Here is an 18,563-nt window from a genome sequence, read left to right as displayed (position 1 = left end):
CCAAATCTTTCTGGAGAAATGGGGCTTAATGGTGTTTACTTAGTTATCAACTCTAGCAAATGATGTTCAGGGACTATTATTCACTAGCTTGAAAACTAACAACCTTTCTGTTGACTAGCCTTAATGCTAGCACACGTGTTCTTACCGGCTGGCCGTTGGGCTAACAAAGAAGCTAGCTAAAGTGCTAAGCTAGAAGATAGCTTAGCACCAGAATCAACACATACCTGTAAAATACCAGGGTTAAAATGCATAAGCGCGGACGGCGCGTTATGAGCAATGTTCTGGTTAAAACCAACCTTTAAATAAAGTTTATCTTAGCTTTAAAACATACAAAGAACACGGAACCGGCGCGTGCCGTAGCTAGCCTACTAGCGCTAAAGATCGCCAGGTTTCACAAAACAAACTTCATAGAATAAAAACGTTCATATTCTTTCATCCTAACTGTTAATCTGTTAATCTGCCCAAACCCAACCTCTGACCATGGTGAGTAAACGTTGTCCAAGGGCGATGAAGTTCGAATAAACGTCCACAGTCAACAAGTGGTTGGTTTTCAGCTAACCTCTGCGTTCGCTCTGCAATAACGTTAGCTCCGGAGGGCTGGGCGGCTGTTCGTTACCGTAACACGGTGGTGCAAGCCGTAGTCCGTCCTTGCGGCTCGGCTTGTTGAAACAGCTTCTCCACCGGGATCTCTCCTCGATACAGTTTTGCTTCTGTGGGGCCTCGAAGAGAAAATGTAAGCAACTCTTACACCTTAATTTCCCCGTTCATGAATGAAAATACCGGATAAACAGACAGTATTTCATTCTACTTAACTTTGCATATGATCGATGATCGTATGGCTTCCTTGGATCCAGTTGAATTTATGTCTTTTTGCCAGCAAAAGACATCAGCGCGCTTTCCTCTCCTATCCGGTTCCTATGGAAGGCCGCGTGGAAGAGAAAGACTTGTGGAAAGGTGGGGGCTTTTATTTGGGTAATGGCGCCACAGGAAGTCTGCAGTTACCCCCTTTTCTGGCTGTGCTGGAAGAAGGTTAATGCACTTTATTTTGAAAAGTTCCAGGAAAGTATGTACCGGAGTTTTAGTGTTGAAACCCATGGCTGTGGTCCCAACAACATTATGAACAAAAATACACATCACCACAAGGCATACGATGTCGCCCAGTATGGCGAAGCTGGGGCCCCACCCTGGAGCTAGGCCTGGGGTCGGGACTCGTTGGCAATCGCCTTGTGGCCGGGTTACTCCTTGCAGGAACCGGCTGGGCCATGCCCGAACGAGAGACGCAAGCCCATCCCCCAGTGGGCACACAGCCTGCAGGGGGAACCATGGAGGACCGGTGTTAAGAGGATTGGGTGGCGTTCAAATGCGGAGACCTTGATGTCCCGATCTCCGGATGCTTTATGGGCCTTAGAGACGTGGAATGTCACATCACTGGGGGGGAAGAAGCCTGAGCTTGTGTGGGAAGTTGAAAAACATAGGAATAGTCAGGGTCACCTCCACTCACAGTATGGTCTCTGGAACCCAGCTGCTTGAGAGAGGCTGGACTCTCTTCATCTCCCGAGTGGCCCACGGGGAGAGACGGCCTATGGGCACCAGTTGTGCAACCTTCTTGGCGTCCCTGTGGGGGATGCTGGACAGTCCCACTCTCGGGGACTTTGTCATTCTGCTGTCGGACATCAACACCCACTTGGGAAATAACAGTGACACCTGAAGGGGTGTGATTTGGATGAATGGCCTCCTCCAATCAGAATCTGAGCGGTGATTGTCCTTAATGAATACCATGCCATGCTGCAAAAACTCGGCACTGGGAGGAGTTTGATGAGGCTGTATGCTGCCTCAGGAGAGGGAAGCAAGGCTTCGGCAACACTATTTACAGTGGGGGTGGGGAGCTGCTGACCCTGACGGGGGACATTATCGTGCAGTTAAAGGAGTACTTTGAGGATCTCTTCAATCCTGCCATCATGCCTTGCCTGGTGGAAATGGAGACTGAGGACTCGGAGCTGGACTGATTCATCACCCAGGCTGAAGTGACCAAGGTGGTCAAAAAGCTTTGCGGTGGCAAGGCTTCATATGTGGATGAGATCAACACTGAGTACTACAAGTCTCTTGATGCCTTGAGCTTCCCCCAGAGGAGCTGAAGGATGTGTCTAGGTAGAGGGAAGTCTGGGCATTTCTGCTTAGTCTGCTGCCCCAAAATCTGGTCCCAGACAAAGCGGAAGACACAGAGTACGAGTTTGTTTGTTGAATTTGGAATGGCTTAAATTTTGGCTGTAATCTAAAATGTTATTTCTTTCTGAACAACAAACAATACCATGTTTGGGCTGGATCACACAAATAAACAATAAGGATTTATGATAAATATTCTATGTGGAAAATATTTTATTTTGAAATGTCAATTGTTAAATTAAGCTCCCTGACCTTTATGTTCAATATGTGAATTGTTGATTTATTTCAATAAGGCCCTTCGTTATTTACTGTTTTTGTATTAAATATCCAAGCATTACTCTTTTGCTTTTATGTCTGTTTTTTTTATCACGCTATTGCAATTATTTAGGTGATAGTTTGTATGCCCTGTTGTGCTAGTCCTAATGAAGGCTTCTAAACAAACAAACTTACAACCTCAAATAAATGTTGCAAACTCTCAACACTGTGCAAAACGTGTAGTGTGGCTCACATTTTAGGCATAACCCTACAGATCTGAACTGAAACAGTTAAATAAACAATTCTTATCAGTAATGATAAATGACTGGAAATCATCAGGTTTTCTTAGAAAAACCTCAAAGATTAACCACTAAATGACAACAAAAGCTTATTTGTGCTCATTATTCAACTCCAAAATGTACCCTTGGTAATGATTATTCTAGTTGAAGTTATTTCACTATATCATAGCAGAAAATCAGACAAGAAAAGTTGGTTTAGTTGATTTTTTTTTTGAGTTTGTAATATAACAAAAAATGGAAAGATGGAACTGAGGCCCATGCTGCCATCTTGATAACACCAGAATGGCTCAAGCATCCATAGTCATGAAAAAGGTTTATATGACATACTTCTGTTATTAATTGACATAGATGTCATGTTTTCATCTGAGATACTCCCCAATGGAGTTGGTTTCCCACAGAGAGCACCAGAAAATGCATGCAGCGGGTCAAAGTGGAAATGACCGAGTTTTTAATAAAGCTTGTCAGAATAACTTTCTCTACTAAACCATTCACATTTATACTTTGTTGAGCATGTGACTTTCCTGTTGAAATGGGATGTTGATATAATTATTTGAGTAGACTAGTGGGCTTAACGTGGACAAACTTTATCAGTTTATTGTTTTACCCCTACACATAGCCCATTCTAAAATGGCCAAACTCTAATACTCAGTAGTTTAATCTAACCTCCCCCAACAACCCGCACCATTCCAAACCCTTTGTAAAGTGCCTTGAGACGACGTGTTGTGAATTGGCGCTATATAAATTAAATTGAATTGAAATGAGTACAAGTAGCATTAGCCCTCATGTATATAAATTGTGTTCATTTTTGACATACTTTTATTTGGACAGGTTTTGTCCCTGAAGAGTAAGAACTTGGTGGGCATCACTCTGACCAACTGTGGAATCACTGACCTGGTCCTCAAAGACTGTCCCAAGATGATGTTTATTCATGGTAACTAAGAAAAAATGATCACAAACTGATATTTTTGTCTTATATTCATCATCTCTTTGCAATACTTCTATTAAAGTATTAACATTTTTATTGAGCCATTTTAATTTTTTTCTTAAAAACGTTTGGCAGCCAATTATATCCATTTCTTTATCAGTGTAACATGTAGCTTGTGATCGTCCACAAAGTGTTTGTTTTTTTTTGCTTAATTTTCTCCACAAATCCCCAAATATACAGGTCCTTCTCAAAATATTAGCATATTGTGATAAACTTCATTATTTTCCATAATGTAATGATGAAAATTTAACATTCATATATTTTAGATTCATTGCACACTAACTGAAATATTTCAGGTCTTTTATTGTCTTAATACGGATGATTTTGGCATACAGCTCATGAAAACCCAAAATTCCTATCTCACAAAATTAGCATATCATTAAAAGGGTCTCTAAACGAGCTATGAACCTAATCATCTGAATCAACGAGTTAACTCTAAACACCTGCAAAAGATTCCTGAGGCCTTTAAAACTCCCAGCCTGGTTCATCACTCAAAACCCCAATCATGGGTAAGACTGCCGACCTGACTGCTGTCCAGAAGGCCACTATTGACACCCTCAAGCAAGAGGGTAAGACACAGAAAGAAATTTCTGAACGAATAGGCTGTTCCCAGAGTGCTGTATCAAGGCACCTCAGTGGGAAGTCTGTGGGAAGGAAAAAGTGTGGCAGAAAACGCTGCACAACGAGAAGAGGTGACCGGACTCTGAGGAAGATTGTGGAGAAGGGCCGATTCCAGACCTTGGGGGACCTGCGGAAGCAGTGGACTGAGTCTGGAGTAGAAACATCCAGAGCCACCGTGCACAGGCGTGTGCGGGAAATGGGCTACAGGTGCCGCATTCCCCAGGTCAAGCCATTTTTGAACCAGAAACAGCGGCAGAAGCGCCTGACCTGGGCTACAGAGAAGCAGCACTGGACTGTTGCTCAGTGGTCCAAAGTACTCGGATGAAAGCAAATTCTGCATGTCATTCGGAAATCAAGGTGCCAGAGTCTGGAGGAAGACTGGGGAGAAGGAAATGCCAAAATGCCAGAAGTCCAGTGTCAAGTACCCACAGTCAGTGATGGTCTGGGGTGCCGTGTCAGCTGCTGGTGTTGGTCCACTGTGTTTTATCAAGGGCAGGGTCAATGCAGTTAGCTATCAGGAGATTTTGGAGCACTTCATGCTTCCATCTGCTGAAAAGCTTTATGGAGATGAAGATTTCATTTTTCAGCACGACCTGGCACCTGCTCACAGTGCCAAAACCACTGGTAAATGGTTTACTGACCATGGTATCACTGTGCTCAATTGGCCTGCCAACTCTCCTGACCTGATCCCCATAGAGAATCTGTGGGATATTGTGAAGAGAACGTTGAGAGACTCAAGACCCAACACTCTGGATGAGCTAAAGGCCGCTATCGAAGCATCCTGGGCCTCCATAAGACCTCAGCAGTGCCACAGGCTGATTGCCTCCATGCCACGCCGCATTGAAGCAGTCATTTCTGCCAAAGGATTCCCGACCAAGTATTGAGTGCATAACTGTACATGATTATTTGAAGGTTGACGTTTTTTGTATTTAAAACACTTTTCTTTTATTGGTCGGATGAAATATGCTAATTTTGTGAGATAGGAATTTTGGGTTTTCATGAGCTGTATGGACCTGAAATATTTCAGTTAGTGTGCAATGAATCTAAAATATATGAATGTTAAATTTTCATCATTACATTATGGAAAATAATTAACTTTATCACAATATGCTAATATTTTGAGAAGGACCTGTAGTCTTTGTCCGCCCCTGACCCGGCTTTGATTATGGGATTCTGAACCCTTTTCTCCAGAACTTAACCTCGTCTAACCTGTCTATTTGCACGTCAATGTTTTGTGTGTGTTTCCATTGGGGGCCTGATAATCATACTGCCCATATCAATAACATCCCCTGATACTAAACTGCTCTTCCTCCAGTAGGAGTGCTGCTATGATCTGGGGACACAGGTCTTAACCCACCACAATGGCACAGTACAGAATGTGATTTAAGACTGTAAAATCAGACCAAATAGCATGTATTTCAAATTGTTTCATTGTGGTTATACTTTAAACGCCACAGACTGCCACTCTAAAATGTATAAAAATTTATTGGTAGAGCAGATTTTAAAGAAACTATCCAGATCCTAACTCCTTACTGAGGGAGAAAGAAAAGGAGAGCTCCGATGGGGATTACAACCAGTTTTCTAAATAATTAATTTACCACAGATTTATAGAGTAAATCTCTCAAACTGAATTAAAACCACCGGTTTTAAATCAAGAAGAATCTTTTTAATAACCAGACATCTTTAATAGTTATAGCCTGCAGATGAGTATAATCAAGAATAACCACAAACATAAACAGCAGATGCTGCTGCAGCAGTGCTTCTGTTCCATTTACCTAATGGTGAATGATCAACAATCCTGGACGGTTCTGATTGCTTTTATCTCAGAACATAAAAACTGTAAAAAAAAATCCAACTTTAGTGGATAAAATCTCCTAAAAATGCTCTCTCCGTCTTGTGGGGATGCCGTTCTTCCTTTAATTTAGATATTTCCTCATAAGTTGTTACATTTTTATCAATGGTGGCTGGGTATTAATGTTTGCTAATTAAAAACTCTGATTTCTTGCTGTGCACTTTATAGCCAACAGAAAATATGAACTGTGAAGGAGGATAAACATAGATGAATGAAACAAATGCCAAAGAAATATAATTTAAAAGAAATGCTTTAACATTGACTAGAAAGTTAAATCCTAATTGTTCTGATGATTACCGACATCACTGTGGTTCTTGCAAATCTGGTCAGCCTTCAAAAGTTTGCCAGTTTAGATTCAGAAAATGTTAGCAATGCCATTCTCCATCCTCTTTTGGTTATGTTTTCCCCCCCTGCTTGGGCACCTAAAATGGATGGTTGGCACCAATGCCTCTGTAACCTTGGTTTTGGTGTTCAGTGTATGCTACACTATATTCCCATATGTATTGCCTTGACTTGCAAATGAACCTAAGTGAAACCTATTCTTAATCCATAGGGTTCAATACGACATTGGTCCACCCTTTGCAGCTATAATAGCTTCAACTCTCCTGGAAAGGCTGTCCACCAGATTTGGGTGTCGGGCATGCTCTTGGACCTGGATGCTGTGGGTCTTCTTTTCGCAGGGGTGCACTTCGCGAGGGGGCTTTATTTTTGGAGGGCTAGTGGGAGCACATTTGCATGGTGTGGGCTTGTGCACGGCTTTTGCTTTGGGTGCTCTTTGCTACATTCTGACCTCTGCTGTATGGCTGCTGTGGTGTTGGGGCGGTGGTCCTGTGCGCGACGGCTCTGGCCTCCGAGTGTGGGTGCTGCAGAGCAGGCGTTGCTGGGCCCAGTGTTTGCGTCGGGCTTCTCGACCTTATACTGAGGTGGGGTTTGCTCGTCTCCTGGGTGGTTCCTGGTGGGTGGTGTGTGCTTGGGGTTGTTGGTGTTCAACATGCCCCTACCGATGTACGGAATGATGTGTGGTGTTGCTGTGGGGCTCGGGGCTAACTGCAGCTTGGCTTGACTCTATTGTTTTTGCTTGGCTGGCCTTGATATTGGTGGTTCAGCATCATGGGGGGGGAGTGCAGCCTCTTTGCTGCGCGTGCTGTTGCCTTTCTGTGGCACCCTTCGGCTTGCTGCTTGACTGCCTGGCTGGCCCTGGTGGGTTCGGGGGGGTGGCTAGATCCTCTTCCCCGCCTGTTCTTCTTTTTAAATAAACTCTAAAATAACAAGCATCATTTGAGCGGGTGGAGGTAGGCTTGGGGTCTTTCCACACCCCTGTTTGCTGTTTGCCATCTGGGGTCGGAGGCGGAGAGTGGGAGCGGACCCTCTGGTCGGGATCAGGGTTGGGGTTCGGGTCTTGGGGGTTGTCTGGTGCTGGGGCTGGCATTTCGGCTCTCTCGGGATCGCTAGATTTCCTTGGATTTCGGTTCCTGGCTTCGGTGCCTGGTCCATTGGTTGGGCGGGGACCAGGCTCTGGGCAGGCCGGGCAATGTGCAGTGGGGTTTGGGTGTGGGTCGGCGGGTGCCTGGTCCTTGGCACGCTGTGGTGGCCTTCCTTCAATGCTTCCTTCTGTGGCTCTGGCGCCTGGCCAGGCGCCAGGCTGCGGTTGGTGGTCGGGTGGGTGGAGCATATCTTGTGCCTGTACTGGGGTGGCTGGTGGGTTTTCCTTGGCCTGGAGTGGTTGGCCTGCCCGGCCCCATTTCCTGGCTGGGGCTGCTGGCGCTGGCCGGATGGTTGGGCGGGATTGGCAGTGACCTTCTCTGCTGGCTGTTGTGTCTGGGGAGGCATTGGGGTGGCAGGCTCGAAGGAGGCATGGAGGGGCTCCAGGCTCCAGTGTGTGCGGTGGGTCGACCTCTTCTTGGATGTGGGGTCATCGGCATTTGGATCGGCTGAGCAGGGAGTGTATAGCTGAGCTGGATAAAGTTTCTCCCTGGACTGTTGTTGCAGTGACGGTGATGTGGTGTGTTTGTGTGGCTGCAGGGGGCGTGGGGGTTGGGGCCGGCCCCGGGTGTTTGCCGCTGGCCGGGCACCTCTTGCCTGGTGAGTTTGTCACATCTTGGTGTGGGGTCGGGGTGTCCTTTGTGGGCGCAGTGCTCGGTGGTGTCTGCCCTGTTGGGCTTGTGGGCAGGGGCTGGGGTGTCTGCCCTGTTGGGCTTGTGGGCGGGGGCTGGGGCTGGGGTAGCATTGTGCAGGGCCCTTGGCTTGCTGTTATGGCGCACTGTGTGGTGGGGGGGCAGGATGTGGGGTGGCGCTTGGAGTGGGGCTGTGTGTGAAGCTTGTAGGTGTGGCTTCATCGACTTTTCGAGGATGGAGGTTGGGGTCCGGGCCAAGGTCACTCAGGTTCAGGCACAAGCCCAGAGTAGCCCAGGTTCAGGTTTTGGGGCGGTCTGCCTGTCTCCACCCCTGGAGGGAAGGGGACCACCTCTTGGGTCCGGGGGTTGGTTGCCCCTATGGGGTATCGGCACCTGGACCCGGGAGTATAGAGTATATATGGGGAGTGTGAGCAAGTGTACAATGTCCATTGGTGTTTGTCTTTACGTTGGGGTGTGGGTGTGAGTCTTTTTATGTGTATACATTTGGGTGGGAATGTGTGATTGTGACTGTGTGTGTGCCTGTTTTTTGTGTCATGTTGGGTCTTGGACTGCTTCCTCTCCTGGATCAATTTAGGACCCCTATCAAAAGTGGGGCCTATTTCCTAACCCTAACCCCGCCACACTACCTGCCGGTGGTTGGTGTCTTTGCCCGCTGGTGTACTTGTGGTTCTCGGTGGCGGGGCTGGGTGCTTTGGTGTGTGGCGGCTCACTCTCCCGGTGGCTGCTTGCCAGGGCCTGGACCCCTGGGCTCTGTTGGGCCTCTGCTTGGGGAGTGATATAGTGATATGTCTCGGGTCTCTGGGACCATGGCTGGACCCATAGGATCGTCGGGAACCCAAAGGTCCTTCTTCATGCCAATTTTCGTGTGATTTGGCATTTCTTTGGGAAAGTTATTGCATTTTTTCACACTGGGTGCGAACGTCAAGATTTTGCCCCGGCCACACCCCCTAAACATGGCTGAAAACTCACGATTTTGGTAACTTTTGATCCCCCATGCCTTAACTGCATATTGACCAAATATGAAGCCGATAGCTCAAAATCCTTAGGAGGACATTATTAAAGTTCGAGGTGAGTAAAAGTGAAAAATGCCCAAAAATTACTTCCTGTGCGTTTTAGGGCATACTCCCAAGAGACTTTTTTTCTTTCTTTGAGGAGCTCTACCAGTGTGCCAAATTTCTGATCTCTACAACTTACGGTTCGGCCTACCTCATGTTTGGGGGCGTGGCTAAGAAGTTTAGCCATGCCAACTGAAGACAACATTAAAGAACAAAAATGTCATGCAGGGGACAATTTTGGGTAAAATCGTGTGCATCTAGGGCCATGGCAAAGCCCCCAGCAAGCAGGGTGTTATCTTGTTTTCTCTTCATCCTTCTTTCTCTCCTTCATTCTTTTCTCTTTGTCTCCACCCTTCCTTTTTACACAGTTAAAAAAAAGTATTAATAATTCATTTAGTGCGTAGACTGTATATATTGTGGGCTATAAATTAATCCAACCAACAAAAATGTAAAGAGCCATTCGGGAGCCAAAACGGCCATCTCTTTCAAGTGAGCCGAGCTAAACAAAACCGGTTCTCCAAAAGCAGCTGGAGTTCCCATCACTATTCTGCATGCCTAGATCTTTCATTTTATACATCTGAGGCCATGAAAGTGATTGGAACACCTGATTTCAATTATTGATGGGTGAGCAAAAACGTTTGGCAATATAGTGTATATTGGCCTGCACATTACAACACATGTTATGTGTTGAACTTTGTCAAGCTCGACTTTTAACTTTTCATTTTCTGTACATCAAGTTCTTTGTTAAAGAACATGGCTTCTATTGCTCATTTGCTCAATGTGTGTTCTAGTGATGAAACAATTTCGAATTTAAATGGTTACCCTGTTAAATTTTCCTATGGTTAGAACTACAGTTTTAAAATAAAATGAACGTTAAAACTATATGATTCAATAAAATTTTAAAATACTTTATCAGTCCCAAAGGGAAAGCACAATATTAAAAAGTCCAAGTTTTGGACGCAGCATCTCTGATGTTCTGTAAATCAGGGATTCTTTTTTAAACCATCGAGAGAACCAAGTGTTTGATGTTTTTGGACTTTAAAACCGCACAAGTGCTGCCTTTTGAAAATGTTTTTGTTTTCATTACATACCCAATGGTAAAACTGGGTATCGCTCTGCCGCTAGCTGTCTGTTGGCAAAGTTAGATAAGTAAGGTGGGAAGTAAGGAATTGCTATAAGCATATAAGCTAGAATTGTGCCTCTTAAGATGGCAACATGTTAGAGTAACTCTGTTACTTTGATTCTGATAAGTTCATTTTGAGAACTCATGTTGTGGATTAAAATTTTTTTTGGATGATTATCCTCTCCGGTATTGGATGATGTGCAGGTGGAAAGATTTTTGCTGATACATTTTTACTTTTGGCCATCTGTTATGATGCACAATTATAGCAACAAGTTGGTTTTTTTTTATAAACGGGAGCAGCTGATTAATATTTCTAAAGTTCATATAATATTTATTCTACAACCCCAAAGCCCAGATGACTTAAAATGGAAGCGCAGTAGACGCAGAGCAGGAACACAGGAGAAGAGAGAAGGAGGAAGTTCAAACCATCTCTTCTATTGATTATGATGGGTATTGTGAGATCACTGGGAAACATACAAAGGACCCAGCCAGAATATCAAGAATGCAGTATTTTGTGTTTCAGTGAGGATCATATTCCCGACTCCAATGTCTCTCTGCCAGGCTTTCTGACCATATAAGCAGACAGAGATTTAAAGAAGAGTGCCAAACGCAGAGGTGGATTAATAGTGTTTGTGAACAATAGATGGTGCATTTCAGAACATGTTACTGTAAAGTGTAGTCTCTGCAGCCCAGATCAGCCCGGTTGTTGCTAAACAAAACACCTCATGCGTTTGTGACAATTTCTGCTTCACTCTCCCCTACTACCAATGTTTCAAGAGTTTGTCAGCTGCTCTACCAGAAAAAACAAAACATTGGATTTGTTTTATGCAAATGTCAAGCACTCGTACATCTCTGAAGCAAGTCCCCCTCTTGGCAAATCAGATCACAATCTTGTTTTTCTCAGCTCGAAATATAAGCCCCCGGTTCAGGGCCAACCTGTAATAAAGAGAACTGTGAGAAGATGGTCACAGGAGGCTAAAAGATGTCCTGCGAGGTTGCTTTGAGTCTACAGACTGGGACGCACTGTGCCAGGCACATGGAGAGGACATCAATGCCATGACTGAGTGTGTAACCGACTATATAAACTTCTGTGTGGATAAGACCATCCCCACCACAATGGTGAGATGCTTCCCCAATAACAAACACTGGATCACCAGTGACCTTAAGGACCTGTTTAACAAGAAGAAAAGAGCCTTCAGAAAGGGAGACATGGCATCATTGAGGAGTATGCAGAAGTAACTCAAAGTCAAGATAAGAGACAGCAAGGAGGTGTACAAGAAGAAGCTGGAGAGCAAGCTCCAGCAAAACAATATTAGAGATATGTAGTCAGGGATGAAGAAGATCACAGGCTTCAAGCAGATGGATGGTCGGATAGATGGATATCTGGACAGAGCCCATGAACTAAACACTTTGTTATATAGGTTCAGTTCAGAAAAAATAATTCTTCTCTACTGCCCACAGCCAAACAGACATATTACCCTCCTTTCACCAAAACCTTCCCTGTCACACCTCAAATGTTTTATCTTCCATCTTAGCCATGGACCCTTCTGCTTCTACATCTCTGTCTTCAACCAAATCAGAAGATGTTGATGATCCCTTTGCTGTAAGACAGACCACTACAGGAGATCCTTTCTGTCCACAGGCATCAGCATCTACATTGGCTCTTTGAAGAAACCTGCAGAATATGAGCTACAACAACATTTAATTTCCCTTTGGGATTAATAAAGTATTTTGAATTGAATGTTTGAAAACTTCAGAGTGGTCTGCTTCATCTAGTTAACTTGATTAACTTCTCAGATTTCTTGTACTACCAGCCTTGTTCCTGAGGGTCTACCTATAAATGATAGGACTGCCAAAGTAATATGAGGTGTTTTGCCAATTCTATAAATTTGTATTTTGTTAAAAGTATCAGTACAACAGATAAACTGAGACAGAACGTCCTGAAAGTCTTCACAATAACAAGCATAAATATTCTGCACACTGAACTTCAAAACACGCATTTTAACATTAAATTTGCATTCCAGGCAGTTCTTTGCAATGTGGGTGTCGCATATATTATAATGATATTGCTATAACGATACATTTGCGATTTATTTTTTAGCCCTAACCGCAGTTGCTGATTTGTAAATTATTTTGCATCTGTGTGTGCAAAATAGTGATTTGTTTTTTGTAGGAGTTTTAAGTGATCAGTAAGAGTAAAAAAAGCTGTATTGTGTTATCTATGTTATCTTTATTAACTGCATAATGCTGTTTTTGTCATTGAGGAGCTTTCTTGTGTTCATATTAATATTAAAATGAATACACCAATGTGTTTTTTTAATCTCTACATATTAACTCTTTGTTGTGCTTTCCTTTTTCTGCAGCAACTAGATGTCGTGTTTTGAAGCAGCTGAGAATAGAAAGGGCACCCATAGTAAATAGATTTGACTTTGCTCAGTGTAAGAAGCTGGACATGGAGCAGGTTCTGGATCAGATTCTAAGAATTTCTCCTGAGAGAAACCGCATTATCTACATGCGACCTATGCATCAGGTTGGTCTTTGATTTTTTTAAAGACTTACATTTTGTCTTGGATACATATGTATATATAGGATTTGTCTCCACTTCTAGTACTGCAGCTGAAGAATCCTTAAGAGTAACTAAGTCCAGTGCCCATTTGTTATAGTAGATATATGAATACAACATAGTATTGAACACATCAACATTTGTTTTGTTTAAATATCTCTAATAAGGTCACTGACATTAAATTCACACCAGATGTCTGCAACAACCCAAGTAATCTGCATATACAATGAAATCCAAGCGAACTAGAAAAAGTTGCATTTACTGCAAAAATGCAATGTGAATGCTGTGAGCTAAATTCTTCAGCTGAAAACCTAAAGAAGCTGAAATGAACTGCAAAATTCAATTTATCATTTGTTGAAATGTAAAAAAACGCATAGCAGAATTGTAAGTAAATGAAACAAACTGCAAGGAAATAAGCTGAAGAACCACAACATTTAGAATTAAATACAATTCACATACAAAGAGGACAGAAAGAGGCAGGTAGGCAGATAGAAATAAGACAGAGAGAGAGGAGATAGGCAGGTAGACAGAGAGGACCAAAAGACAGAAACAGAGGAGAGAATGAGAGGACAGACAGAGAGGAGATAAAGAGAGAGGAGTGAAAGACAGACAGAGACGAAAAAGGCACAGAGGAGGGACAGACAGAAAGACAGGAGAGGAAGAAAAAGAGAAAGAGAGGACAGGCAGAGAGGGAGGAGAAAGGCAGACACAAAGACAGATGTGAGAGAAAGAGGACAGACAGGCATGTAGAAAGACAGGGGCGATAAAGAGACAGCGAGGAGTGAAGGACAAACAGAAAGGGGGTGAGAGAAAAAAATACATATAGAGGAGGCAGAAAGATAGAGGGAGAAAGGCACAGAGAAGAGAAAGAGGACAGGTAGAGAAAGAGGAGAAAGACAGATACAAAGACAGGAGAGAAAGAGGACAGACAGAGAGGTAGAGAGACGAGAAAGAGACACAAAGGAGAGACAGACACAGGCAGACTGACAGATGGGAGTAAGAGAAAAAGATATATGTATAGTAGCCACACAGGCAGAGAGGGAGAGGAGACAGGCAGGCAGACAGACAGAAGGCACACAGAAAGGCAAAGAGGAGATGAAGAAAAACAGAGGATAGGCAGAGAGGGGTAGAGTGACAGAGGAGTGAAAGACAGAGTTGAGAAAAAAGAGAGGAGACAGACAGATGGATAGCAAGACAGAGGTAGACTGGCTTTGGCCACCATTCTCCATCCCCTGGCTTTACCCCTGCAGCTCCACAGTGATACGTAAGTGGCAGTTGAAAACTGTTGATCTCCACCATTTAATGAAATAGGAGGCATCAACTCGAAAAATCATCATTTAAAAACATTATCTGTTATCCAAACAATTCTTGAACTGTGAGTTTTTACTTTGAAGTAAAAAACTGACTAGGCTCATGTCTCTACACGCTGCCTTTTAGGAGATTGGGCAATTCAAATATGAACCTTTTTACTAAGGGTTTTCTTATATTTTGTATTGATCCCAATGGGTCGGAGGGGTGTGACATGCCTGCGCTCTGAGTATTTTAAAGAAAATCGTAAAAACCTACGGCAATGGTACTAATATTTCCTGAAAGCAGAAAGATGGAGCTATGTTCTACAGAATGAAATTTGTAGGAACAAGATCAATTTGTTCGTGAAAAGTCAATCAAGTTTAAACAACTGAGAATAGCTACACTGCTAACTGTGATAGTTGGAGAATTCCGATATTGGATTTCATTGTAAAATTGAAATCTTGTGAAAGTTGCATAAAACTTAAATCGCGATATCAGAAAAAACTTAAGAAATATCAAAAAGCTGAATCATTTGAAGATAGCTTAATGTCTTGTGACCCATTTGAACAATGAATGGAGTTTCTACCTTAATGTAGGTGAAAGTAGTTAGCTGTCAAAGAGCGCAAACTTTAAGTTGAATTTTGTGGAACTTTTTTGATTTTCCATTCATTTTAATGGTTGAGACTATTTAAGAAATTACAAAAAAAGTATTAATACCAGATATCATAGCTGTAATGTCCTGAATGAGCAAAATATTTTGATAGTTGAATGGCTGAAATAGCATAAATTTTCCAGAAGTAGTTAGGTGCCAAAAATTGCTGGATATAATAGTAACTAGAAAAAATAGCATTTCCTGCGAAAATGCAGTGTGAATGCTGTAAGCTGAATTCTTTAGCTGAAAGCTGGCAGAAAGAGGCAAAGGTTGATAGCAGAATATCGGCTGAAATTCAGTCAATTAACAGATAACAGAAACGCTCAATTCCTCTAATGAGAGCTAGCAGAAACAAGCTTAAGTTGACAGCAGAAAATCGACTGAAATCTGAAAAATTAGCAGAAATAGCAGAAACATTAAGAATGAAAAACATTTCTCTGATCTGTTTAAATAGGAAGACTATCAGCTAGAAAACACCTTAACAAGCTGAAGTTAATTTAAACTTCTTGTTTTTAAAAGAGAGTATTAAAAGAGCAGGCTATATGCTAAAATTAGCTAAAAAGCTAATGCTACCTAAAATGCTAACAGTAGCATATTGGCTAACAATAGCATGTTGGCTAACATTAATAGGGGGGAGATTTCCTGAATCCCGAAAGAGAATCCTACGTTTTGATGCATAATTTGTACCGGTAGAGTGAAAATTCACCAGTCGTTCAACTGTGTAATAGTTTAGTAATAAAAAAGATTTTTATAGGCAATTATTTAATATTAAACCAGCTGATACGTATTTGCACATATTACCAGGGATGATTTTGTTTGTCAATATTGACAGATTTAATCTGGTTTTTTGGCTTTCTATGACTTTTTACACATCCCTTTCTTCATGTGCCCAATACTTATTCCCTGTGTCATTTCAGTTTTTACCCATAACTTTATTTGTAGAGTATTTGCTTTGATTTCATTGTATGTGTAAATTGCTTGCCAACCTCTGATGTACATTTTATGTGGCATCATTAATTTATTTTTTTTATTGAGAAAAGTAGTGACGTGTTTAATAGTTTGTTCACCCTCTGTGTCATTAGCAATGCACCTCCTGGGAATGTGGACAGTATATGCAAACCAGAATATATTATTGATTTCCAGTGAACTACACACTTATTGCGAGCCTTGATATAGATGTACTGTATATAAAGATTTCTAAATAAAACCATGTTTTATTGCAGCAACTTCATCTCCAATAAAGCAAAAATGGAAAAAGCATACATTTAGACTGAGCGATTTATATCAATAGGGATAACCCTACATTTGTAATATGTATTTTTTTACAGTAATTGCACACTTTTCGGCATCCACTCCTTTGAAATGTAAAATCTCTTTTTGCTGATAGAACAGCAGTTATTCTCCTGAAATACTTCAAAATGTTTTACACACAGAGAGAGGGATGTTTGACCTCTCTATGCAAAATGGTAAATGGCCTGAACTTGTATAGCGCTATATCAAGACCCCAGAGACCCCAAAGCACTTTACACTATGCTGACAGTGGTGAGCTACAATGTAGCCACAGCTGCCCTGGGGCACACTGACAGAAGTAAGGCTGCCATACACTGGCGCCACCAAGCCTTCTGACCACCATCAGCAGCCAAGGTGGATGAAGTGTCTTGCCCAAGGAAACAACAACTGAGACTGACAGAGCAGGGGTTTGAACCAGCAACCCACCGGTTACAAGATGAACTCCTACAACCTGAGCCACAGCCGCCCACAAAGTCTTTCTGGATGGTACAGAATTCTGGATCCTGTCTGGTGCTATCTTGACTTTAGTGCAGACAGTTTTTCTATAGGATTTATGTCCGAGGACTGAGTTGAATATGGAAGAAGGTTGACTTTTGTGTCTTCTGAACCATTTCTGTGTTGATTCAGTCATAGGTTTTGGATCAATATCCTGTTTAAAGAACCAGTCACAAGCCCTTTCAGTGTATTTTTAGCAGAGGCCACCAGGTTTTAATTGAAACTGTTCCAGTACTTCAAACATTGATCCTGCACCACACTTAACAGCTGGCGTCTAATGATTTCCACATATTCATCACTGTGTATGGTGGAATGTGTTGTAGCACAGCGCAAAAACAGAGAATGACATGAGTCTCTTAGCCACTTAGAGTGTCAGCTCACAGCATGTGATCAAACCCACCTTGGGTGTGGAAAAAACAACAGCACAAAGAAATTCAGCTGAGCGCTTAAAGGCAGAAAGGTCAGATTAGACAGTTTGGTTCAGATAAGGTTTAGTTAAAACCAGTATGCACAAGGCTAACAATATCCGCTCACTAGTCTGATTAGCAAACAATAGCAGTAATATCTTTTGCTGAGACAACTCAGTTTAATCCTCATTTCCTCATTATGTGATTTAAGCAGTCAGACTTTTCAGGTGGTCTTGAACAGTGATTCCACAGACTTTCTTAAGGTCTTTTGAAGTTTATTTTTGTATTATTTTTGACCCAATGATGAATCTGTCAAATGTATTCCAAATGGGAGTGAAGAGAACTCAAACTTGTAACTGCAGCCAATTCTATAAAGGATTAGGCTTGTTTGAATTAATAAATCAATTAAATATTTTGAGTTAAGTTTACTTTTATTGAGTTGTTAGTAGTTCTTGCAAAATAAAACTTTTAGTTAATTGTAATAATTGTAAATCAGATTTCAAAAGAACTATGCTGTTTCAATTCAAGCTACATTACAATATTATCTATATTTAATGTTATGAACTATATGTTTGGTTTTACAAATGGAGAAATATTTAGTTCAATTAAAACATTTAAATAGATAAATAGAGTAAGCTTCTGTGTGCATGAAGTATAATTAGACCTATTTTAGTACTTATACATAGCCCAGTTGCAGTCAAAAAATGGCTGATAAATACCAGTTAAGTTTCAAAGAACAATCGTATAAAACATTTGTGAATAATGTGTACAGAAAATAGTTACTGTGGTTGCTCTGCTTTTCTCTGTCCTCTTCTCAGATTGACTCGATAGCACTGGAGCGGCAGCTTTTCCAGGGGCCATATCCCTATCATATTGCTGTTGTGCATGAATTCAGCAACCCGCCAAATATACGCAACAAAGTCCGCATTCGCAGTTGGATGGACACCATAGCTAATATCTGCCAGTAAGAATTTTATAATAACTTCTTTGATTCAAATTGAGGATTGCATAACAAATATACAGTATACTGAGTTTAGGTTAAAAAAAAATTCTTAGCTGAATCCAACACTGAAAACATACGTTAAGTTAGTATTTAAAGATTTTCACACAAATATGTGCTTCTTTCAGAATTAGTCAAACATCTTGTTTGACTAACTTACAAAAAGTTAGGGATATTCGGCTTTCGGGTGAAATTTCAGGATGAACCTAAAATGCACTATAACCTTTACAGGTTAATTTAAAGTGACCTTATCTAAGCTTTTGAATGCACATGTCCAACTGTTCAATGTTTCACTTTTTGCACAGGTTTCTGTTCTCTTACAAGGAGCTTAATGGCTAAATTCACAACAGCTGTTTGATCAATGAATCGACCAATACA

At 41.9% G+C, this 18,563-nt stretch overlaps 1 protein-coding gene across 3 annotated transcripts in view; it reads left to right on the top strand.

Annotated features, from left to right (window-relative positions):
* Positions 1 to 18,563, top strand: part of fbxo38 (F-box protein 38) — a 150,066-nt gene that overhangs the window by 114,515 nt on the left and 16,988 nt on the right. For all 3 annotated transcript variants that reach the window (XM_047354624.1, XM_047354623.1, XM_047354625.1), the window contains 3 exons: positions 3,546 to 3,648; positions 12,852 to 13,018; positions 18,004 to 18,149. In XM_047354624.1, coding sequence (XP_047210580.1) covers positions 3,546 to 3,648; positions 12,852 to 13,018; positions 18,004 to 18,149 — 416 coding nt within the window. The remainder of the gene's footprint in view (positions 1 to 3,545; positions 3,649 to 12,851; positions 13,019 to 18,003; positions 18,150 to 18,563) is intronic.

Source organism: Girardinichthys multiradiatus, chromosome 23 (genome assembly GCF_021462225.1).
Source record: "Girardinichthys multiradiatus isolate DD_20200921_A chromosome 23, DD_fGirMul_XY1, whole genome shotgun sequence".
In the NCBI taxonomy this organism is placed as follows: domain Eukaryota; kingdom Metazoa; phylum Chordata; class Actinopteri; order Cyprinodontiformes; family Goodeidae; genus Girardinichthys; species Girardinichthys multiradiatus.
This window is presented reverse-complemented; position numbering and strand designations above follow the sequence as displayed.